This window comes from Budorcas taxicolor, chromosome 15 (assembly GCF_023091745.1).
Source record: "Budorcas taxicolor isolate Tak-1 chromosome 15, Takin1.1, whole genome shotgun sequence".
Lineage (NCBI taxonomy): Eukaryota > Metazoa > Chordata > Mammalia > Artiodactyla > Bovidae > Budorcas > Budorcas taxicolor.
The window spans coordinates 33,633,698-33,658,618 of NC_068924.1; the positions used below are offsets into that span (position 1 = coordinate 33,633,698).

The following is a 24,921-nucleotide window of genomic DNA, read 5'->3' on the forward strand; positions in this document are numbered from 1 at the left end:
TGCTTCTGTTCTGTGTTGGGGGGATCCAAAAGCAGCCGAGGTGACATCATGCTGCAGAGATGCCTCATTCTTTTTCCTCCCTGGCTCTTTTCTCTCCCCCTTCCTCACCTTCCTCAGGGTAGCACTGCCTGAGCTGAGCCGTAGAACCGGGAGGGGTGGGCCCAGGGCCACTGGAGGGGAGGGGTGGGGTTCGGGCTGATGGAGTCCCCTTGGCCAGAGAGACTTATTCAAGATCCTGTAACTTGGAGAAAAAAAAGAGCAGAGGATTGCATTCTGGGGCACCAGGCCGGAGCTTCTGGGGGAGGTGTGGACAGGCCATGTGCTCCTCCAGGTCTCCACCCACCGACTTAACTCTGGGGTGCCCCTGGTGGGGGAGAGGTGACCAGAGCAGAGGTGAGGCCACCTTCTCACATACAGACAGATCCTGCTTCTCTGATGGATGGCTCTGGCTAATGGGAGGAGAGCATGAGAGGGCAAGTTGATAGCTCCAGTCTCAGGGAAATAAAGGGATTTGTTTATTCTTTGGCTTAGCCGGCATTTGGCTCAGAGATTTGCCATGTGTTTTCAGAAAATAGATACCCAGTGGCTGGGCCTTACTCCCCCACACCTCCTTGCATTGTTAGTTATTTGCTTGATTTAGGCAAGTGGAGGGTGGGGGCGGACTTGAAGCTCTGTCTTCTCGGAGACTCAGCCAGGCGCTCAGCCAGGGCCGGGGGGAAGGGATCTTCGCCTCTTTACCTTCTCTGACACTTCGCAGCAAACTGCTTCTGTGGATGGCCCCTGGCTCCTCCGCTTCCCGCCTCCCTCTCCCAGCTAGCCTGGAGGTGGGCATGCCTTCCTCCTTTGCCTTGGATAACACTCTGTGGGTTGGAGAAGTTTAGGACCCGGGAGGAAGGAACTGGCCTTGAAGGAAGGGAGGAGAAAGGGGTGTTTCAGGGAGCTGCGGTGGCAGGAGTATGTCAGTGTCGAGGCCATGGATGGTGGTACCCCACTGGGAGAGAATGAAGGACTGGGAGCTTCTGTCGTCCTACCTGGGAGAAAAACTCCTCCCTTTCTTGGCCCTACCAATGTCTGGTGCAGGCAGGAGCCAACTCGCAGCCCCTTTCCTTCGCCTTGGAGTTGTCAAGCACAGGTGCCTTATTGGTGGGTCACAGACACACCCTCCTCCCCGCCTTGACAGAGAGGCAGACGCACCGCACAGATCTTTCAAGGTCACACACGGTTGGGCCAGGGGTTGCCAGCTGTTTCTGTAAGACGCCAGAACATAGATACTTTAGGCATTGTGACCCAGGCCGTCTCCGCTGCAATGACTCAACACTACTTTGTACAGCAGAAGCAGCCACAAACGAAGAAGGACAAACACACATGGCTGTGTTCCCAATAAAACTTCATTTATGGACTTGGAAATTTCCATTTCATACAGTTTTCACACATCACAACATAGTTTTTCCCCAACCATTTAAAGACGTTAAAAGCCATTTTTAGCTCGTGGTTCACACAAAATGGGTGGTGGGCTGGGCTTGGCCTTGGGTCATGATTTGCTGACCTGTGAATTAGTCCTGCTTAGAATGGCCTGAGGATCACCTGAGACCCCCCTGAGAAAGTGTGAAAGACATGAGCAGCCTTCACCTTGCTCGTGTTTGCACACGCACACACCCTTCTATACAGTGACAGATGAAGGGCTGAATAAATTCAGTTTTCCTAGTGACCTCAGACGGAACCTCACCATTTTGCTCTTGGCCAGCCAGGCGAAACCTCAGCTTTTCTGCAAGTCAGGCAGTTAGGGTCCAAGGAGCAAGTGTTTGGACTACAAGGAAGAAAGCATTTGCACTTGAGAGCATTGCTGTGGTTCTGTATCTGACCTGGAGATGCTCATATAAAGGTTCGGAATTGGAGTATAACCTGAGTTGGGCTGAGAGCTGGGTGGATTCTTCATCATTCCACCAGAACTTGAGTTTGTCCAGTAGGGGGAAGGAATGGTGGGCGTGGGGAGTGTCTCTTGTAGGGATACAAGCATACTTTGTGCATGCATGCACTCTCCATAGCTCCAAGGCTGTAGCCAGAGATATGTAAGAGACCAGTGACTAATTCTAGATTCCTCTGATTCAGAAGATGACTCCAAAAATATATGTTTGCAGTCTCATTTCCAGAGCACATGGAGTGATGGTTCTGCTCTATTCTGAGCTCATCAGAAAACTTATTTGCTGTTCTACAACCATTTCTGGGCTCCATAGTTAAAGGTGGATTGAGATGAACTGGAATTCATTCAGAGGAGAGTTGAACCCCTTGGCTGAGGGGTAGGCTGGAGAGACTAGCAAGTCTGAAGGAGAAAAGGCTGAGGGAGCACAAAAGCACTTTAAAAGTGCATTTGGAAAAGAAATGTAATTTATTCTACACCTGCCAAGGGGGTAGATATATGGGACCTTTGGTGGGAAGCCACAGGAAACAGATTGAGCTTAAAATAAGAACAGTTGTCCAAAGGCGAAATGAGTTACATCATCAGTTAATTCTCTCCCTGTCACTTGAGGTAGACTCTAAACAAAGATTAGGTGGAGATGTAGGAGAAATGATTTTAAACTTCTAAAAATAGGTTTGAGGCCTTAGATTCATTCCATCCAGAGGAGGGAGAATAGGAACAGAGGTGGTGCTGTAGTTAATGAACTGACCTCGAGTCTGGGAAAGATGGGATAAAAGAAAATGGCGTTGAGTGCATTATAACAAGGCTTTTTTGTTTGTTTGTTTGTTTTTTGTTTTTTTAATCACTAAGAACTTCCTGATGGTTGCAGGAGACAATGAGAAGGATCATAGAGGAAAGCCCTGGAATTTTGTACTCTGAATATATTTTATTTTAAAGAAGGCTACTGATAAGAGCAGACATTGATCTCTCAGTTTCTATGTTCTTTAAAAATTTTTTAAATTGGGATTTCTTGACAGTCCAATGATCAAGACTCTGCACTTCCACTGCCATGGCCCAGGTTTGATCCCTGGTCAAGGAGCCAAGATCTTGCAAGGCACGTGGCTCAGCCAAAAAAAGAAAAAATTTTTTTAATGAAAATTTTGTGTGCTTAAAACTTTTTATTGAAGTATAATATACACACACATATATACAGAAAATTGCACATATCATAAAGCTTGATAAATTTTTGCAAACTAAATACACCTGTGTAACCAGCACCAGCTCAAGATACATTTTATTTAAGATTTTTTTAATGTGGACCCTTTTTAAAGTCTTTGTTGAATCTGTTACAACATTGCTTCTGTTGTTTATGTTTTTGTTTTGGGGGCCATGAAGCCTCTGGGATCTTAGCTCCCTGACCAGGAATCGAACCTGCGCCCCCTGCGTTGGAAGGCTAAGTCCTCATCATTGGACCATCAAGCAAGACCCAGGATACAAAGCTATTGTGAGCATCTGAGAAGCCACTCCCACTCCCCTTCTGAATATATTTATATGAAGGTACAGCCTCTCTGGGTGACATAGATATCTGCCTGCAAATGGACAGATTGGCTGAGCCTCCTACAGACCTCTTGGTTCTAAAATTTCTATGATCTTACTTGCTTCAGTCTTTTTAGTTGTATCCGACTCTTTGCAACCTGATGGACTCCAGCCCGCCAGGCTCCTCTGTCCACGGGATTCTCCAGGCAAGAATACTAGAGTGGGCTGCCATGCCCTTCTCCAGGGGATCTTCCCAAACCTAGGGATCGAACCTGCGTCTCTTGTATCTCCTGCATTGCAGGCAGGTTCTTTACCCACTAAGCCACTTGAGAAGCCCAACGTAATGGTTCTTCTTCAGTTCTGTTTCTGTTTGTTCTCTAGCAGAAAGTGAGTCAGAACTGGGTTTGAATCCACAGGGTCTGGAGGGGTTTAGCCACTTGGTTAGCTCAGATAGTGAGGTTAGGAAGGAGCCGCAGAAGGGAAAGACATGCTGAATGCTGCTCTGTACCCCTGTGCACCTACACTTTGCACACCCCCTCGACTGCCTGCCTGGTTGGGACTTTCTCCTGACAGCGCCGGTCTCTGGTCCCTCCAGTGGCATGGCCCCGACCAGAGGGAAAGCTGGTGATGCTGAAATAACTAGGGGCCTAGACTGCCTGGTGAAGAATCTGCTTGCACTGTGGGAGACTGGGTTCGATCCCTGGGTCGGGAAGATGCCCTGAAGAAGGAACTGGCAACCCACTCCAGTATTCTGGCCTGGAAAATCCCATGGACAAAGGAGCCTAGCAGACTTCAGTCCACAGGATTACGAAGAGTCAGACACGACTGAGCGACTAACATACACACCCCCCAGACTGCCTGGATCCTGTTTCTGGGTCCTTTGCTGGATCTAGATCTGGGTTCCTCTGTCTGAGAGAACGCTCTGCTATCAGGAGTTCACAGTGTGTCCTGTATATGCTTTTTGCCACCCCCACCCCGCTTCGCTGGGGGGCTAGGCCACATTCACACTCAGTCTTCTCACAGGCTGAAGTCGAAGTGCAGATAGGAGGGATTTGCTCCCAGATTACACACAGGGAGGGCGTCCCTGATAGCTCAGTTGGTAAAGAATCCACCTGCAATGCAGGAGACCCCAGTTCGATTCCTGGGTCAGGAAGATCTGCTAGAGAAAGGATAGGCTACCCACTCCAGTATTCTTGGGCTTCTCTTGTGGCTCAGCTCAGCTGGTAAAGAATCTGCCTGCAGTGCAGGAGACCTGGATTCAATCCCTGGGTTGGGAAGATTCCCTGGAGAAGGGAAAGGCTATCCACTCCAGTATTCTGGCCAGGAGAATTCCATGGACTATATAGTCCATGGGGTTGCAAAGAGTCAAACACAACTGAGCAATCTTCACTTCACACATAGGGAAGGAGCCGAACCAGGACTGCCTGGCTTCCTTGACAGGTGACTGGGGTAACTGTTTTGATTGACTCCATGTAGCTCTTACGGCAGGGTTAGTTAATTACACGTCTGTCTCTCTCACAGGTGATAGATTCCTTAGAAGCAAAGCCTGAGTCCCTCATGCCTAGAGCATTATCTGGCTTGGAGTGTGTCTCTTCAGCTGTTAATTGGACAGATGGATGGAGGGATGAACAGAGGAAGGAACGGATGGATTCTGCACAAGCTCCTTGTAGTTTTAGTAGCAACATTTCTCTTGTAGAAGTTGGGGGTGGGGCCTTTGTGGATCAAACTTAGAAGAAGCTAGAAGTTCTATTCAGTTGAATTCCCTGCCTTGTCCCAATAGTTTGTGGTATTGAGGCTTCCGAAATATTTTGAGTGGATTATACTTATGTTTGATTGAGATTGATAGTCAAGTGTAAATGTATTAAGTTCCTCTTGTGTATTCAGTATCACATTTAATAATGTGTATTTAATCCTTGTGTATCTACAAAGAACCACAACACAGTTGCTGTCCCGTGGGGCCTTCAGGGTGAATATGTAAAACACAGTAGGAGACGCATACATAGTAGGTGTTCAGTAATTGCTGGTTTAATGACGCCCAATCAGCAAAGTTAGCTTAATTTCTAAAGACTGTAAAGCTCAGAGATAGCTGCATGGAAAATGGTCACCAAGAATCGTGGAGAACTAAGGACCATGGTGCTTAAACTTTGGAGATGTTCCAACATGTACGCAGCCACCTAGTGGGTGCTCTCTCCTTGGAAACCTGAAGTGTGGGGATTGGGTGGCTGTTGTCAGGGCCTCGAAGAGGGAACTCCTGCATCCAGTGGGAGGTGGGATTGCATGACCACTAAGGCCGCTTCCAGACTGCAGACTGTCATTATAGATCAATTCAGCCAGCACTGCCTGCAAACCCGCAGGACTCTCTCCCAGACTTTAGGTTTGTCCTGCTGTGAATAGCCTCAGAAAGGAAATTGTCCATCATCAGTAAGTGCCTGTGTGTTTCATTTCAGCATCTTCTGCTTCATGTTAAGGCTTTATCCTCCTAGCCCTGTGGAAGTGAGGGCTAGTTAAAGATATGGATAGCAGCAGACAAAACTCCTTGTCTTTGCTTCGTGGACAGGACAGAATGTAGAAACAGGATACAGTTCCTTAACTGGAAACTCACTCCCTACTTCTAACCCCCTTTTCCCTCTGTAAACAGATTATAGGGACCCCTTTACTTTGGGGATGTGCTGCCTTTTTTTTTTTTAAGCTTCTGTCCCCCATCCTAGTAAGCTAGGTTGTGATCATCCAGCCGGCAAGGAACACAGCTACATGGGAAGATAAAGGGACTCTTCTCAAGGGTACACGAAACAGCACAGAATTTAAACTCAGACGTGTACACTTACGTCTAGACAAAATGACCAGGGCAGCAAAGTCTAGAAGTTATGTCACATTTTAGTTTTCATGGATCCAGAAATCAGAATAAGAACCAATGGGCTGGTATTCCCAGAAGGCAGATCTGGGGCAAGCTTGAGAAAGAAATCTCTTAACGGAGTAGCTGAACAGTGGTTGTTGAAAGAGCTCATTCCTTTATTCATGCAATACATATCTGTGATCCCATTGAGCTAGAGGCTCTGGGGAACCCCACGATAGCCAAGGCCCCGGCCCCCATGGGGTGTTCAGTCCAGTGTAAGCAACTGAACGACAACAAGAACAAAGAAAGACAACTCCCACTCCCGACAAGTGCCCCGGAGTGGGGCAATGGACTGCTGCGAGGACGACCGCCTGGAGACGGCGAGGGCGAGGTCGATGCAGTGCTTCTTCAGGACGGGCTACTCTAGGGAGGGGACATTTGAATTTTGACTTAAGGTTGAAAAGGAATCCGAGTTCAGAACTGTAGGGGGAGAGTTCTGGGGCAGGGGCGAACTTGGTGTGTTTGAGGAACAGAAAGATGCGAGGAGGCCAGAAGAGAGGGAAGGAGAAAGTGGTACAAGAAAAGTTGAGGGAGTAGATAGAGCCCTGAGTGTGGATCCCAGGAGTGCATTGCTGGTCATCAAGTCCATCCCTCCAGAAGGTGAGGACAAGGACACAGAATGGATTTGGTGCAGCCAGTGCACCCTTTGGGCTAAATAGTTCGTGTCCACTGGTTCTGTAGCGTCATCAGTTTTCAAAGGTTATCGTCATTTGTTCCTCTTTGAAATGTCCATAGAGATAACTGGAGCTCTGGCTTATCCCTCAGCTCTGGCAGGACTCGAATGAACTTACTTTGTTTTTGTCGGAAGGGGGAAAGTGGGTCAGGCTGTTTTGGCATTTCAGGCATGGAGTCCTGGTTCTATTGCAGGCCCTGGTCTCCATGGAAATGAAAAATAGTGTTTGTCATGCCTGTTCCTGGATTGAATTCCAAACTCTGGGCTGAACAGAAGCTTCAGGAAAGCCGGGGAGTGGGGGAGTGGGGTGGATGGAGCCTGTGGCCACTGTGATGAGACATCCGTCCTCCTTGGCTTGTGTTGGAAAAGGCAGGCAACCTTTGCCCAGTCCCTGGCCCTTTCTTCACCCATCACCTCTCTGGACCAGAAACACCAGTAAAAGGGTAACTGATACCCTTCTGCCGTTCTCCTTGGCCAAAGACTTTCCATGGACCTTGCCTTTTTGTTAATTGGTCAATTAATAAATTTGTCAACAACTGAAGTCACTGCTAAGATCTTCTCCACAAGTAATTTCTTCCAGGCTTAAGTTAACTCCCTAATGAGAATGTATCTAGTATGTATCTGCTGTGCACTCAGTCGTGTCCTACTCTTTGCAACCCCATAGACTATAGCCCGCCAGGCTCCTCTGTCCGTGGGATTTCCCAGGCAAGAATGCTGAAGTGGGTTGCCATTTCCTCCTCCAGGGGACCTTCCTGGTCCAGGGATCAAACCCAAGTCTCTTGCCTCTGCAGGTGGATTCTTTACCACGCATCACCTGGGAGGCCCCCATCTAGTATGTACCTAGAAGGCATTAGACAGCTGGCTGAAGATGTTTTGGATGGGCTCTACTATCTTTCATTCCTTTTGTAAGATTTTTAAAAAAAAAATTAACTTTCCATAGGTACTTGAACAAGATAGGGATGGAAGAATGAGTCAGTGGAAATTGTTGGCCATAAAAAGTGCCCTGAATTATCTACACAGTAGCTACAGAGATGGGGACCAGTGAGGGACAGGGTGCAGAGAGGGGGTGGGGGCTGGGCCATGTGGACCCTTTGAGCCAATATTGGGGTAACCATTGGCCAGATAGTGAGTCTGGAGAATTGTCGAGCTTCCGTTTGTAAAGTGTCCCTGCCCTTGGTCTGATCTGACAACAATCTAGTTCTGAGTTATTGGTTCCAAATTTCAAACAGAACCTGTCCCTGAACACTGTGTCTATTTTACCCAAGGGCCCAACTTGGAAAGCCCGCAGGGCATTTCAGCAAGTTACTAGAACAGAAAAGAGGGAACGAGCTGTTCATCTCTGTCAGAATCTTGTTCTTCTGGCAGTGGAGGGAGACCCACTCTGTGTCACGCTATGAAGCTGCATTGTATGAATTGTGATAGGAAGGAAGAGCATTATCCTTAACCTTGCTGAAATGTAGCGTGATGCTACATTCCGGCCAAAGTGTGGTGTGCTGGAACCAGGCTCAGAGAGACCTGCTTTAGCCTAAGTTGGGAAGAGAGCCTCTATGCCATAAACAATGCATGCTGTATGTGCTGAGTCGCTTCAGTTGTGTCCCGTTCTGTGACCCCGTTGACTGTGGTCCACCAGGCTCTCCTTCTGTGCATGGGATTCTCCAGGCAAGAATAAAACAGACCAGCAGGAAGTGCCAACAGCAACAAAAGGGCATCTCTTTAGAGGCTGTCTGGCCCCTCTCTTCAACCAGGTAATCACAGTGTGATACATAAGGCACCACTGGCTTTTTCTCCCTTAAGCAGGGAATTGGACCCAGTGGCAAAGCTGTTGCCAAGTCTAGGTTCTCAGAGAGTGAGCTCTGTACAAGGTCACCAGGCGGTCCTCTTAGGGGAACTGGAGTATATTTTCTGTCCTCTCAAAACCCCACCCCATCTGCTATCCTAAAAAGCGTAGGGAGCGGGGAATGCCACTGAGACTTCCCCTACTGACCACCCCATCCAGCTTCCTGCTCACCCCTTGGTGGACAGTCACATCGTCCCTCTGGACCTGGGCTTCATCCGTAACAGAGAGAGGACTGGATCAGATGAGCCCTTCTGACTCTTTCTCTGGAACAGTCATCCCTGAGACTGTGGTTTTGTATTCATGGGTAAAGGAGGCCAAGACCAGGAGCTCCAGGACATTGTAACAGGAACTGAGCAGGCCTGGGAAGTGTTTTGTTGTTTTTGTTCCTAAATGACTTGGTATTTTGCTCTCCATGGAGGAGAGCCCAAGGGAAGCGTGGAGCCCAATTAGGATTTGTGATTTGGGCCATTTTTCTTCCTCTACAAAGTTCTGATTGGGTCTGCCCTTCCCATCTTCCATGCTGTGTGCATTTATGGGTACAGAGCCACTACGTGACAAGCAGGAACACAGGAATCGAAAATCAACCATCTTCAGGGAATTCTCCTAAACTCTGAATTTGGATCCATTTTAGGTGGACAGCTCTAATGGAGGCATTTGCAGGTAGCATGGAAATTTCATGCAAATGTTATGCAAATATACCTGTGGGCCTTCCTGTCTCAGACACTCGAACATGTGCTATAGGAAAATTCAAAGTGGAGCTGGCTAATTTGCATGGATATTTGCAGTACTGATGAGACTTCCGAATTGTCATAGGGATGGGAGGTGCATGGCTGGTTAACAGAATAGTCAGGTGTTGGGAATTAGGGACAACTGGATATCAGAATCAGCTTTAACTCGATGGTACTAAGGTCAGGGAGGGATGAGGTGCTTGTAGTATGGCTGTGGGCAGGGATCTCATGATTAATTATCAAGCTCCTGCACCAAAAGAAGGTGTGTTGTGTCATGTTATTCGTTAGTTGCTAAGTTGTGTCTGACTTTTTGTGACTCCATGGACTGTAGCCCACAAGGCTTCTCTGTCCATGCAATTTCCCAGGCAAGAATACTGGAAGGCATTGCCATTTCCTTTTCTAGGGGATCTTCCCAACCCAGGGATCATACCTGTATCTCCTGTATTGGCAGGCAGATTCTTTACCACTGAGCCACTAGGGAGGTCCATATTTTTGAGAACCACACCTTCATGCCCAGTCCCCAGCAACCCTGGGGTCTTCCCCATTGGCAGTTCCTCTGACAAGCTCAAGTGAGTCCAACCACCCAGGAGACACTGAACAGCTAATATTCTAAAGAGAGTTATAAGCAGATTTATCCCTTGATACTTACATGATTAGTCCATGGGAACACTCGTTCGCAAATTTTGGAGCGCGTCAGAATGAGCTATGGTGCTTGTTTCCAATGCAGATTCACAAGATGGTTTCCTGGAAACTGTCATTTATTGAGTGGGGTGCGGTTGGGATTTTGCACTTCAAGGAAGCATCCCAGTTGGATTTGGTTCCCACTTAGGAAGATCCCTTGGAGAAGGGAAAGGCTACCCACTCCAGTATTCCAGCCTGGACAATTCCATGGACTGTATAGTCCCTGGGGTCGCAAATAAACTAGCACGACTGAGCGATCTTCACTAGGAAGTAATAGAGCTTCCATGGTGACACAGACGGTAAAGAATCCGCCTGCAATGTAGAAAACCCGGGTTCAATCCCTGGGTCAGGATTCTTGCCTGAAGAATCCCATGGACAGGGGAGCCTGGAGGGCTACACTCCATGGGGGCGCAAAGAGTCCGACATGATTGAGCAACTAACACTTTCCCTTTGATGGGAAGTAATATTTGGGAGCATTTAAAGCATGTTCATAGACCACTCTGAGGGAAAAGGGAAAGAATAATTATTCCAGTTTTTACAGAGAGGAACAAAAACCTTAATACTATCAGCTCAGAAATATTTATTGAGCATTCGTTATGTATCAGGCACTGCACTAAAGTTCTGTGTCACTTGTGTTATTTAACACAATAGTCCTCTGAGATAGGTATCCATGTGTTTCATTTGTCCCATGAGGAAAATAAGGCTTAGGGGCCAGGTTTGTACAACAAGTTGCAGAGCTGGGCCTCAACCCTGGGCCTGCTGACTCCACACACTGGTGTTAATCCTGAGCCTGCAGGGCCCAGGCAGGCCTTCAGCAAACTGTTTCAGTTGAAACTGGCTTTCTGAATTTCTAATCCAATGCTGTATCAGAGTAGGGTGCCCTGGAATGTATCAGGCAGTCTTTCAAAAATTGCCTATACAGCACATTGAAACTGTGACAGCCGTTAAGTTTGATCAGCCAGGTATTTGCAGAACTGGGTCCAGGGGGAACCAGAAAGTGAACATGAAGAATCTGGGGGTGAGGAGGAGGGGTCTGACTGGAGATGAGCCAGGGCTGGAAGGCTCTGTGGCTAGAGAGCCCAGATGGAGCTGCTGGGGGTGGGGTGGCCAGTACATACCTTGAAATCTCTGGGGTGGAAACAGTTTACTTCACTGCAAGCAAACAAGTTAACCTAGATGAGGAGCACTGGGCCTGTTCTGCTCCGGGATCTGAGACTGTGTGGGTAGCTGATCAGGAAGCTGGCTTGCTGGTATTGTCTACCTGGGCCGACATGACCACACCAGGCAGGAGGATGGGAACAGGATGCCAAGCGGACGGAGGCTGTGGCTCCCGTGTCTCCAGTGGGGGTGGGAGATGCAGCTAGGAAAGTCGCTGCAGAAAGCCAAGGGCCTTGGTCCTCTTTCCCTGGGCCCCTGTTTCTTGGGGACTTCAGGCAGACCTAACTGTGGGAAGCCAGGACCAAACTATAGCATGTGGGACTGTGGTCAGACTTTAGGAAGCACTGTTTGTTAGCAAGGTAACCGGGAGAGGAGTAACATAGTCTTGTTGGAGGTTTGAAAACAGGAGAGGTGGGAAGTGAGTGAATGACCTCTGGGCCCCTTGCAATGGGTTAAAAGTGACTAGGGGAGGTCGTCTCAGCTGACCTAATAGTGGGGAAAGCTGATGATGACAAGAATCTTTTTTTAAGTATTCACTTACGTACGTCATGCTTCAGAGGCACACAGTTCCTTGTAATGTGCTGTGTACTCCATACTCTTTGATATTTTAGGCTTTCATACCTTTGTTCTTGCTGATGTTTTAGCTTATTTATTTACATATTTTGATTGTTCAGGAACCTTCGCTTCCTTCCTACTTCCAGGACCCAGCTTAAGTCCCAAGGACCATATCTTCAAGGCAGCATTTATGGACCCCTGTCTAAGACGCCTTTCCTCTTTCCTGTCACACTGCTTGTTGCTTTTATTAAAATGAGAGGAGCATGTGTCTAGCTCTTCCTGATGATAGTGTCCCAAGCATAAAGATCCTTTCTCACTCACCAGTGTGAACTTGAACGCCTAGGATTATGCCAAGGTGCTCAGTGTGTGTTTGTAGAACAGAAGACCCAGATAAGTTCTGTCACCTAGGCCAGGCACTTAACCTCTATTTCTCAGGTTTCTTACGAGAAATTAAGAGTTGGTTATATTGACTCGAAAATCTACAAGAGGAGTTCTTAGTCCACTAGCTCCTCCAACCTTGTCTTCCTTTTCTTTCTACAGCAAATCTACGGTCATGTTTAGCTTTTAAACCTGCAGATTTTGAAATATAATATATTACTATTGTTAATAAGGATGGCTGAATCAGATTACAGGCGAATTGTAGAGTTTGTTGGAAAGACAATATTACAGACTATAAGATTCATCAGAATAGGTTTTATTTGCTCAGCAGGACAGCTGAATCTGTAGAATGGAGTGCCTTTAAAAGAGTTTTAGGGGGAAAACCAAATATCGTATATTAATGCATATATGTGGGATCTGAAAAAATTGATATCGATGGTCTTATTTACAAAGCAGAAACAGAGACATGGACTTAGAGAACAAATGCGTTGACACCAAGGCGGGGGAAGGGGGTGGGATGAACTGGGATTGACAGATATGTATTATCGATACTATGTATAAAACAGATAACTAATGAGAACCTACTACAGAGCAGGGGGAACTCTGCTGAATGCTCTGTGGTGACCTGAATAGGAAAGAAATTCATAAAGAGAGGGCATTGTGTATATGTATAGCTGATTCACTCTGCCCTACAGCAGAAACTAACATATTATAAAGCAACTATACTCCAGTAAAAACTTTTTTTAAAATATAAGAGTTTTAGGAGGAATTTCCTGGCAGTCCAGTGATCAGGACTTAGCAGTTTCCCTGCTAAGGGCCAGGGTTCAATCTCTGGTCAGGGAACTGAGATCCTGCAAGCCGCACAGTGTGGCCAAAGTGGGGGCGGGGGGAAGCTTAGGAAAAGAGTCTTGTTGCTGTTCAGTCGCTCAGTTGTGACCCCATGGACTCTTTGCGACCCCGTGGACTGCAGCATGCCAGGCTCCCCTGTCCTTCACCATCTCTGGGGCTTGCTCAAACTCCTGTCCACTGAGTCGGGATGCCAGCCAACCGTCTCATCCTCTGTCATCCCCTTCTCCTCCTGCCCTCAATCTTTCCCAGCATCAGGGTCTTTTTTAGTCAGTTGGCTCTTCACATCAGGTGGCCAGAATACTGGAGCTTCAGCTTCAGCATCAGTCCTTCCAGTCTAGCAAATCTAGTGGTGATTTTGCTGAGTTAGGGCTCTAGTCGCTCCAAGCATTTTCTTCTCATTTAGTGAGGGATCAGAGTGGAGAAGGAGTGTGGGGTAGCGGGTAAGTGGTTTGGGGGCTCGTCTTGAGTGTGAGCATTGTGTGGGAAGGTCTGGTGTAGAGGGGACGAGTAAGGGAGGGATCTGGGGACAAACCTCAGTGGCTGAGGCAGAGCATGTGTGGGGAGGAGCGGCCAAGCAGGGGCTCTCAAGGGTACTTGGAGGTGATAGTTGGGGAATTTCTGACCATAGTTTGAAGTTCATGTTATTCCAAGAAGGGTAGAAAACCAGAGAGGGCTTTAACCAGAGAGGGGAGGGCGGCTAAAAATGACAGCTTTACTTTTTGTAAAAAGTTCATTTTGACAGCAACATAGAGAATGAATGGAAGCATGGAGGCAGAAAGTTGATTCTTCTTTCTTTCTATTCACCCAGCTCATCATCAGTCCTTGTGATCTATCCTTCATTCGCTTTACTCAGCAAACAAGCATTATTGAATGCTTGGTTCCGAGAACAAGCTCTGTAATCAGTAGGCCCACATTTGATTAGGCCTCTCCTGCCCCTTACCTGTCTGTGTGACACTGGGCAAACTACTTACTCTGTCAGTTGTTCAACTTAGCACCTGAAAAGTAGGACTAGTAATACCCCTGAATACTTGGCAGGGTGGTTGGGAAGATTAAATTAGATAATGCTTAATAAGTACTTGCCATTATGCCAGGAGCTCATAAACGTTCATAACCTTAGCTATTTGTGTTCATAGTAGCAAGTTGGTGGTACAAATGTGGGAGCTGTTGTGATCCTGAGGGTTGGTAAAGCCGTGGGTAGTGTGGAGACCTGCCCTGGAAGGAGACTCGGTGCAGATGTTAGCTGAGCTCATGCTGTGAATACTTACAGAGCATCCTGGTGAACGGTGAGGGAGGTGCAAAGGCACGTGCCTCCAGGAGTGGGCAGGTCTTCACTTTAACACCAGGCAGAGAGCGATCAGTGCTTTGGTCATTTCATTGGAGGAGATTTAGAAAAGGCTTTTAGAGAAGGTGGGGTTGAATTGGGTCCTAAAGGATGAATGGGACTCCATTGGGTAGATGTGAAAGGAGAGTGTGCTTCCTGCACAAGTGGTGAACAGTTGGGGAGTCAGAAAGAGTATGCATGCTAAGAAAACTGGGGGGAGATAAGCAGGCCTGGAAGACAGGAACTCTTGTGTTTTTCTGGCTGCACTGGGTCTTCATTGCTGCACTCCGGCTTTCTCTAGTTGCGTTGAGCAGGGGCTTCTCTCTATTGTGACGTGTGGGCTTCTCATTGCTGTGGCTTCTCGGTGCAGAGCACAGGCTCCAGGTGCTCAGGTTTCAAAAGTTGGGGCTCTTGGGCTTAGTGACCTTGAGGCATGTGGAATCTTCCGAGCCCAGGGATCAAATCCATGTCCCCTGCATTGGCAGATGGATTCCTAGCCACTGGACCACCAGGGAAGTCCAGTGGGGACTCTTTAAGTGAGTACAAAGAGAAAGCATTGAGGTCTAGGTAACTGTCAAAGGATTTTTGGTAGAGAACTTTGAATTCCATTCTGAGGATTTGAGACTTTAATATGAATGTCAGTAAGAGGGCAAACAGATAGGATCAAGCTTTTATTTAGAAAGAATTTTAAGGACAAAGGTATGAATGGTCACAAAAGAGGGAAGGCAAGAAGAAAACCACTTAGAAGGTTATTAGAAAACTCTAGGGCAGAAGCATTGAGAACTTGAACTAGGACCCTGGGAAAAGAAGGAAAGAACGCATTACAGAACTTTAAGGAAATGGAATTGATGGGATTCAGTGACTCACCTTTTGTGGGGGGACATGGAAGGGGTGAATTTGCAGCCCGAGAGTCTAGGAAATGGTGGTGTCACTGAGGACAGGCAGTAGTGGGTGGAGGCTTGGGGGAAGAGACCACCTGCCCGGCTCTGAATCTGAGGTGCTCGTGAGATACCTGTTTAGAGGAACTGTCACGTTGGCAGCAGGTTGTTGGGCTGAAGCTAACAGGTGTGATTTGGGTCAGAAGCAGGTAGAGGAGTCCTTTGATTCCAGGCATAGTTGAAGTCACCGAAAACAGGAAATGGCTTGGGCGGTGAAGAGCCCACCTTTGGGGAGGAACTGAATTATAGGCAGAAAGGCGAGAGTGGAACTAATTGCTAAGATAGGAAGAGGAATAGGAGAGGTGTGTGTCATCAGGAAGAAGGGGAGAGATTTTCAAGAGCAACACAAATGATCAACAGCCTTATAAGCGCAGAGATGGAAGTGGCACATGGGCATGTAAATTGTCTGTTGATTGACATGTTGAAAGCAGTATCTTTGGGTGGCATATGGAGGGTCAGCTGACACGGGATCACTAAGGGTGGAGGACATCTCACGGACATGTCCATCCTGGGTGCCTGAGAGTCATGAGGTTTTGGATAGGTGGGGTACATTTCCTCCAGGTTGGGATTTTTTGCCCACCCCTTGCTTGAATCTTTCCTCAACAGCCACTTACCAGCAGGGATGCAGAGTTTGAGGAAGGATAAAGGGACCTCCTTTCTATTCCCAAGGCTGGAATGACCGTGTGTGAGGATGTCCCTTATCTCAGAAAAAGACGGGAGCCCACCCGTAGGTTCATATGTCTGAGATGGGCTTGTGCAAGGTGTCATCCACTCTCTAGTTAGTCCTTCTCTGAGCACACTGGTTAAGGTTAGGGGCAGAGTTCCTGGCTGATGCTACAGCAGAGCAGTCCTAGGAGATGGTGTCAGCCCTGGAGTACTTGGCCGTGGGTTGAAATTGGCTCGAGAGAAAGGGGGCCGCCCCAGGGAGATGAGTGCCTGAGTCTGCTCTTTGGATGGGTCCAAGAATCCACTTGCCACCATTTTAATGTTCGGCTTTTCCAGCTGAGGGAAAGGAACGTAATTTCCTTTCTCCAGGTTTTGTCGTAGTGGATGAGTTTAGAAGCAGAGGGTAAGGATGTTGGGAATGTGGTGAGACCTGGAAGAGCCGCTTGTTGTAAATCCTAGTTGTTGTTGTTGGTACTGTAATGAGTTTCAAATTCTGTGTGGGGATACAGCACAGCGTTGGGCCACGCGTGTCTCCACACATCCTCTCGGATTCGTTTTTCCCTTTTGTTTCTTCTCTGCATCAGCTTCCTTCCAGGAGTCAAAGGCTCACCCTCGCCCCACTGCTGCCCTCCTCCCACACTTGCTGGTTGGGGCTTTGGGGCTCACCTCCTGTCCTCTCTGCCGAGGATCCCCAGGTGGAAGGTTCTGCCCAAAGGGGATAGTTTTCATTGCAAATGGATCCAGTGGGCCATCTGAGGTTGCAGCTGGATCTTCATGCAAATGGCAGCGTTCCCCAGCCTGCACTCCACTCGCTTAGGGAGGGCCCAGAGTGTTTCCTGGGGCCCTGACGGCCTTGGATCTGGCAGGGCCCAAAGCCCAACGCTGCCCTGACTGCCCACTTCTTCTCAGCACCTCCCCTTGTGCTTCTTTGGCCTTCCTGTCTCCTGTGTGTTTTCCGTCTCTTCCCTACATAACCTTTCCTTTCCCCATCTCTTTGCTTTCTCCATTTTCTCAGAGCAAAGCAAACACCTGTTAGAACTTGGCTGCATCCAGTTTTCCTCTCCTCTTCCTTCCTTCATCTCCTCTAGTCCTTTAAGAACACAAGATAAATATTTATAAAGTGCACAAGCCTTGGTATGAGGGGATTTGGTGGGTGTATAAGGTAGTTGTTGGAAATGAATTTGGGGGAGGGGACATGGCATGTGAGTACTTCCGCTGTGTTTACCTTTGCCCCGGGCAAGGGGAGCAGCTTGCAAGGAAATAGAAGTGTGGGCGAGTTACAAGTCAGAAGACCCAGATTTCGTTTCTAAGCCTCTGTGATCAGAGGACACTTGGTTCTCTTTGCCATGCACTGGTCTTTATTTTAAAAATAGGAATTGTGGCACTTGTCATTACTACCTTGGTGAAATGATTCCTTAAATGCTTTGGAAAGTGGGATTATTTTTGTTATTTTTATGGGCAGATATCTCTGAGGCAAAATGTAGAACCTGAATTTTGCAGCATATATAAAATGAGCTGATAGTATTGATATGATTTCTAATGAGTCTCTCAGCTCTTAAATTCCGTTTTCCCTAGACAATTCTTGGCATATAATGGGGGGAGAGGGTGGGTCCTAACAAAATTTGGTGGATGGACAGACAGACGGACGGCTGGATGAAGGAATCTCTGAGTGTCTAATTGCCCTACTTACCCCTTCCTACTGCTATTTCCATTTCACGTGGGCACCACCGCCCCCTCCTGGCCAGCAGCAGTATTACGGTGCAGTCCATAGGTGGGCCATAGCTGGGCCCTTCTCCCCAGCCCCAAACCCTGGCTCCCTGAGCTGGCTCCTTGGGACCTGTCTTTAGCCCTCAGTTACTGACAGCTTGTCTTTCCTGCCCCTCCCTGTCACCCCGCTCCCTCTCTCCGTCTGCCCCTGCAGCACTGCCAGTAACTCCAACCGCAGCACGCCAGCCTGCTCCCCGATCCTCCGGAAGCGGTCTCGCTCACCAACCCCGCAGAACGTAGAAGGAGACACCATGGTGGAGAAGGGCTCAGATCACTCCTCGGACAAGTCGCCGTCCACTCCGGAGCAGGGCGTGCAGCGCAGCTGCTCCTCGCAGTCCGGCCGCAGCGGTGGCAAAAACTCCAAGGTGAGCCTGACCCGCCGGCCACTCTGTCCTTGCTCAGTAGCTGGCTGCAGGGAGGCTGGTGTTGGGGAAACAGTGAGGTAGAGAACCCCTTCGTGGAGGGACCTGACGTGATTGACCAGCCCTAGTGTCCCAGAGAGAGCCTCTGTTCTGTGAGGTGAGAGTGGGAGGCAGGGGAGAACCCCTATTAAGTCTTGATCTTCTTAGCTTAGCCCTCAGAGAGGCCCCGGGAGCTAGTAAAAGGATTCCACAATGACCACTGTCTCTCATTAGGGGCGAGGGAGGCTCACAAGCCTTGAGATCTGGAGGAGGGGAGCTCTGGGGTTAGGGGGAGTCATCTCTTGAGCACTGCTGCCGTTTCCAAATTTGGTGTGGAAGGGAACATTATTTGGGACAAATACAGTTGCGGGGAAGGGAGTCCTCAGGGACCGTTGCAGAATGCTGTATTGACCTTGGCCTTGGCCATCACCCAGCCTTACCTTCGGTAATAACCCACTTGGTACCCACCTGGCCAAGAAGAGAGCGACAGGGCTGTCCACCCCTCTCAAGTATGTCCTTGTTACCACCTGAGCCCCAGTTTGCCTAAGGGGACCTGGGCTACTTATGCTTCCACAAAGAGTCGTCCGCCCCCACCTTGAGTCCTTTGGGAGGCAGATGATGTCTCTGCCTTGATGCTCCTTAAAAGAGCTTCTCTTTCCCTCTTGACTCACAGGCCCTGGGGAGGGAAGGAGACCCCGGGAGGCTTGGGAGCTGGCATCCCAGCTGAATTTGTCTTTTGATTTCTTGTTCTTCCTCTTCTTCCCCACCATCCCCCAAATACCTTCTTTGCATGCATGGTCTTAGTCTCACAAGCGCCTCTCAAAAGTAAGCCATCTTTTGTCTCTGTCTTCCGTCTCCCCTCCGGTGTTGAACTGTCTGTAGTGCTCGGCACCCCGCCCTCCACCCCCTGCCCAGTTTGGCCCATGTGTCTTGCTTGGTCCCTTTCCCAGAAGGGCCAGCCCCACTGCTCGTGGCAGGCTGGCTGAGGTCACCAAGGGATCATTCCCACTGCACCTGGAGTCGGAGAACAGACCCGCCCCCATCCTCCCCACCCCACCCCTAACCCCATCTCTGCCTGCTCCCCAAACACTGCCTCGGCAGGGAGTCTGTCCTCTCCTTACATGGTGCCGTTGAGAAGCAGAGTCCTGCCGGGGCTTAGTTTCATTCCTTTGGGGAAGGGAGGCTCCGGATCTGGTGGAGCAGTGGGACCTCATGCCCGCTGCTCAGGTGAGTTGATTGAAGCTCACAGATTCCCCTTCGTGAGTTCCCTGATGCAGTAGAGCGACCCTAGGAGCTCACCTTAGCCACTCCTTCCTTCTGCTTGCTCAGGCTGAGCACCCCTTACTGCTTCCACCCACTGTCCAGCCTGCGGCTCGTGGTGGTCTTAGGATCCTGGCTCGTGATCAGAGGGGAACGTTTTTCCCAGAGGGCGTGGTGCCAACACTGGAAGGTCATGGACATAGACAGCCCCTGCCAGGCCCTGCATAGATATGACCAGGTCAGGGAGCCTGTGCCAAGAGTCTACCCAGGACCCCAGGATTTGAGAGGCCTAAGGAGAACTCAGAGGGAATGGAGGGTGAATAGTAGGTGTTTCCGAACAGCGGGGCTCAGGAGATGATACTCACAGGGGAAGCGGGTGGCTACAGCCTGGAGAAAAGAGAGCTGAGAGGTGAACTTAATTATAGTCTCAAGCCTCTGTTTTGGGGAGCAGCCGGATGAACAGCTGTTCTGCTTCCTGAGGGGTGAATGAGAAGTTACAGGGCTAATCCTGCAGTCTGTGACCTTGAGGGTAAAAGCTCATCTTAGCTCTAAGGATTTTGAACGACGGCTGCTGGCTGTGGGCAGGAGGAGGAAAATGTGCCTGTACTGAGCAGGCCCCCAGGAGTCTGCTGTGGGTTCAGGAGCTGAACAGTGCAGGGCTGTATGGGTTGGACGGGGTCTGGAGATGACCTCTGTCCATCCCTCCAGAATGCCTCACCCCATTGGCTGGGGAGAGGGCAGATGTTGCTGGACAAGGCGCCTGGTAATTGTTCCTCTGCCTCTGGCCACAGGGTGTGTACCTTTGCCATCCTGAGGTCAAGCTCCGAGCCTCCTCACCCTCTCACCCCTGTGCCAAGGCACTCAGTGAGCAGAACACTTCCTTCTGATCGATAGCACTCACCAAGTGCTGCTTTTGGTCAGGTGATGAGGTTGAAAGGAGCATCCAATAATGAGGGTTTTTAAAACTTGTAAGCGGTGGATCTTCTGTAAGAAAGGAATATGAAGACCAGATTCCCACCCCCAGGCAGCATCCAGTCTGGGAAGAGAGATAAGAAACACAGATTATCCACTTGTTTTTTCCCAGATTATCCACAAACCAAACCTGACCTTAAAGACCACAGGAGTAGTTGGGATGCTCCATGAATTCAGAGGCAGGGGAGAGCTCATGTCTGAGGCTGGAAGCTGGTGCCCAGAGCTGGGCTAGAACTCCCAGTAGGGTTGTGGAGGGGCACAACGGGGCCTCAGCAGGGACCGGGACGTGAGTGTAAACCCAGAGTGCATCTCGGCCCCTTTGCTGCTGAGGAGCTGAAGGGGGAAGGAACGCGCTCCCCACCTCCCCACCCCATTCATCACTGACACCCCAGCAGTTAACAAGGACTGACTTGTTGGGGGAGGGTATCCTGCCACCCCAGAGGGATGTGGTTGCAGCCGTGGTCAGTCTGGGACAGACTTCGAAGATGACTCATGAGAACCAGTATAGAAATCAGGTTCTGCACAGGTCAGAGCCTGGAGCAGAGAGCAAGGGAAAGCTACAAGGGGGAGAGAAAGAGGAGGAGGGTCTTGTGGTGGGAACACCCCATCTCCCCATGGAGCATTTTCTCAGGTTGACCACATGTACCCACAGGGAGGGGTCTGGCAGCTAGAGCTATCGTCACTGTTCTCACAGCCAGGCCACCTCTCTCCCTGTGTCACCTGTACCCTTTAGGGGAGATGACCTCATATACTCTTCAGATGGACTGGATCGTGCCCCCACTTTTCCCTGGAGCCAGACCTCACAGTGTCTGTCTCCCCTTCCCCGCACCCGCATTTCCTTGTGTGTTAATACGTTGGAGTTGGACTAGGTAGCCAGGGAGGTCTCGCTCCTGTGACTCTGTAGCTATCCTGCTGCAGCTGACCCTGGCTGGGGCAGCCCTGCCCGGAGCCCAGGGCTGGACATCAAGGCCCAGTTCTGTTCCAGGACCCTTTAGTTGGTGCCACGGCCCAGCTTCCGCTCTGTAGTGCTGACCTACGGCCACCAGGGGGAGCCCCGCAGCCGTCGCCTGCCCCACCAGCTCCTGAACTAGGTACCGGGCTGTCTGGCAGGACCCAGGCCGGTCCCTGCCTGGCCCCGCATTGTGGCTCCCTGCGCTGGGTGCGCGGTGTCACGGGCTCTGTGGCTCTGGTGTGCCTTTAACTTTTTGACTGTTGCCCTGTTTTTCGATCCTAATTTTTTTGGTTTCCTTTCCAGTACGACAGACTTTACCTGATCAAAGTAAGAAATTGTTCTTTGCTCCCTACTCCTAGAACTGTAGCGTTCCTCTGTCCCTCCCCTGCCCCCATCCCATCTCCAGACTCCTGGGCCTTTGCACTGGGGAGATGTGTAAGGAAGTCGCTGTTTCCAGGGGCCTTGGGGTCCCCCAGGGGCTTGCTCTGCAGACTTCCAGGAAAAGCATAGAAGCCTGCTCAGCTCAGCCCTCACCCAGCAGCTGTCATTGGGGCAGTTTTCCTGATGTCCCCTCCTCCCCTTCTGGCTAAATCCACTAATATATAACCTGTTAGAAAGCCCTTGCCCACTCCTTCGTTCTGTTCTTCCCCCGCCCCCAGCTCTCTCTGCACAGGAGGACGGAGGGGGCTGAGAACCTGCTGGCCGGTGACCTCACGGGTGCCAGGGGACACTCGCCAGCTCCACTGGGCCTGGCCTCGGCCCTGTGAGTCAGGCCCTCATGGCCCAGCAGCTTCTTTAGGACTCATTCCTCAAAAGCAGAGCCACGGGGATTGAACTTGCCCTTGCAAGGCTGATTGGATTTCAGGGACTCATGCCCACATGACTCTTCCCAGGGGCTGCTGTGGATTTGGCCAGAGGGGTGGACACCCTCAGTGGTGACAGGTAACCAGCTGCCCAGAGATTGCTGGATGGAGGCAGAGTCTTAGACAGAGGGACAAAAGTCCTTGCTCTGTGTATCTGACATGGCAGTACCTGCAAACCCATATTCTTATCCCCAATTTACGCAAGCAGGTAACACATACAGAGGTGCCACCCAGCGAGACAAGAGAGGGGCGCAGCTTCCCTGGTGCAGGCTCTCAGTTGTCCTGAATCTCCTCGTTCTAGACAGATTCAGAAGTGTTGGTTAGGTGAAACACAGGCACACTGCGGGCAGTTGAGGCCAGCGGCTCCTAGAATGTGCCTTTCCACTGCTGAGAGGCATTCTCGTGGATACCTGCACAGCCTCATGCCCTGTGAGCTCAGAATCAGGACCCGGGGATTTCGGTGCCCTAAGATGCAGGTAGGGGTTCCCTGGTGGCTCAGTGGTAAAGAATCCACCTGCAATGCAGAAGACGTGGGTTCAATCCCTGGGTCTGGAAGATCCCCTGGAGAAGGAAATGGCAACCCACTCCAGTATTCTTGCCTGGAAGATCCCGTGTACAGAGGAGCCTGGTGAGCTACAGTCCATGGGGTCACAAAGAGTTGAACGGGACTTAGCAACTAGACAACAAGGTGCAGGTAAAGTCTGACACAGCCTCCTTGCCCCATCCTCTCTCCTCCAGGATGACTAGAGGCTAATTTTCAGTCCACAGTTCCCTTGTGGGAATAACTCCCTTGATGATGGAAACGTTGGTTTTGAACATTTGGACTTGGGTTGGAGGAGAAGACAAGGCTGTAGTGGGAATATGTGACTCCCAGATGGGGCCATGGGGACAGGTTTTGTTGGAAGATGACTATGAGAGCATCCTGCAGAGAGAAGAGGGTTGAGAGCCTGCCCTGCTGTCTGCCCCCTGGCCATTGAGATAGGATGTGGAGATGAGCAGAGCCACTGAGAGGCGGCACCCCTGCAATGCCTGTCCTTTCCTTGCTGACACTCTTTCTCTTCAGAGTGAAGGTGAAGGGCTCCACGGAGTTCTGGCAGGATGGGGTTGCCAGCCGAGGGAGCGGTGGCATGACCAGGCTTTATCTCTGCAGTCACACTCACCCCTGGGCTCCACCAGACACCAGACAGCAGACCTCCTGGGACATTGGCTGCCTCCTCCTTCCCTTATGAGTCTGACCCCATAGGATGAGGTGGACAGGACAGAGGTTGCTAACTGCCCCCAGGGTCCACACCTCTGCACGCACAGCCCTACCTTGGAGGGCCCACCACAGGGAAGCAAAGGTTACAGTCCAGCAAGTCATGTGGCTTTTCCCCTTTACCAGTGCATATGAAAGTTATGTTTACCCTGTACCTCATCCTGTCGAGTATACAGTAGCATTCTGTTTAAAATAGCAGTGTACGTTTAATTAAATTATAATTAAAAATAAAATGTTAATTAAAATGTAATGCTGTAGGCAAAATGACATCAATAGACTTGCTTGACATGGGACTGCCATACACCTTCAATTTGTTAAAAAAAAAATGCAATGGCTTCAAAGTGCAATCAAACGAGATGTGTGTGTAGTTAAGATGTGGACCCGCAGACAAAGCTTCCTTGCACCCAGCCATTCTCCTCATAAACCACACCCTTGGCAAAGTAGACTGAAAATACTCCAGTCTACCTAAGCTGAACCTGTTGGATCAGCCCCTCAAAGCAGGGGACCTAGGCAGGTGTGTGTTTGTCTATCTCCGTCTGCCTGTCTGTCTGTCTTCAAGTGGGCCATGTGTGAGGGACTCCTGGCCTGTGAGATGGAAGATGGACCAGGCACAATCTTACTCATCCCTTCTCTTTCCCTAAAAAAACTTCCCTTTCCCGTGAGAATGAGCAGCCTTTCTAGCAGGGCTGGGAATGGAGGGCACCTGCATGGTGGGGTTGGGTCGGACCCACTGTGTTGGTATTGACTTAGAGCCTCACGAAGTCAGGAAGGACCTTTAGCAATTACGTGCTTCACCTGTCCTCCTGAGGCAGAGCCCCAACCACTTCTTGGCCACTATCTCTTTGCGGATCAGCCAGTTGGGCGGAAGGAGGAATTTGCCCAGTCGGAGGGAAGTTTCTAGCAATCCCTTGGATCCCCAACCCCAGAGGGTCCCGCCCAGACTTTCCGAGGGGCTGAAGTGGAGCACACGGCTGTGTTAGTCTCCGTGGGTACTTTGCTTCTGATCAGGGACCATTCGGGACTGGGTCTCGGATGCCTGCAGCGCATCCCTCCCCCCGACCCCACCCCCATCAGAAGAGCCTTGTGATGGGGTCGACTCCCTCCCAGTCAAGCTCTCGCTGGTGCTGCGCTGCCTGCCACCCCAGCCACGGGGGCTTCCAGCATGGACTGCTCCCCGGGCCTCCTTTCGGGAGCTGTCTTGAGAAAGGAGGACCCTTGCGCCCCGCCCCGAGCAGCAACACGGGGGCCTTGAGCTGCCTTGGGATCCCTCCTCCCCGCCCGCCCTCCGCTGTCTGTGTACCTTCCCCCTGGAGCCAGGAGTACTCTGGCCGCTCCTGCCAC

At 50.0% G+C, this 24,921-nt stretch overlaps 1 protein-coding gene across 1 annotated transcript in view; it reads left to right on the forward strand.

Annotated features, from left to right (window-relative positions):
• Positions 1–24,921, forward strand: part of GRAMD1B (GRAM domain containing 1B) — a 184,827-nt gene that overhangs the window by 124,812 nt on the left and 35,094 nt on the right. Inside the window, exon 3 of the mRNA XM_052652474.1 lies at positions 18,032–18,242. Within this exon, the coding sequence (XP_052508434.1) occupies positions 18,032–18,242 (211 nt within the window). The remainder of the gene's footprint in view (positions 1–18,031; positions 18,243–24,921) is intronic.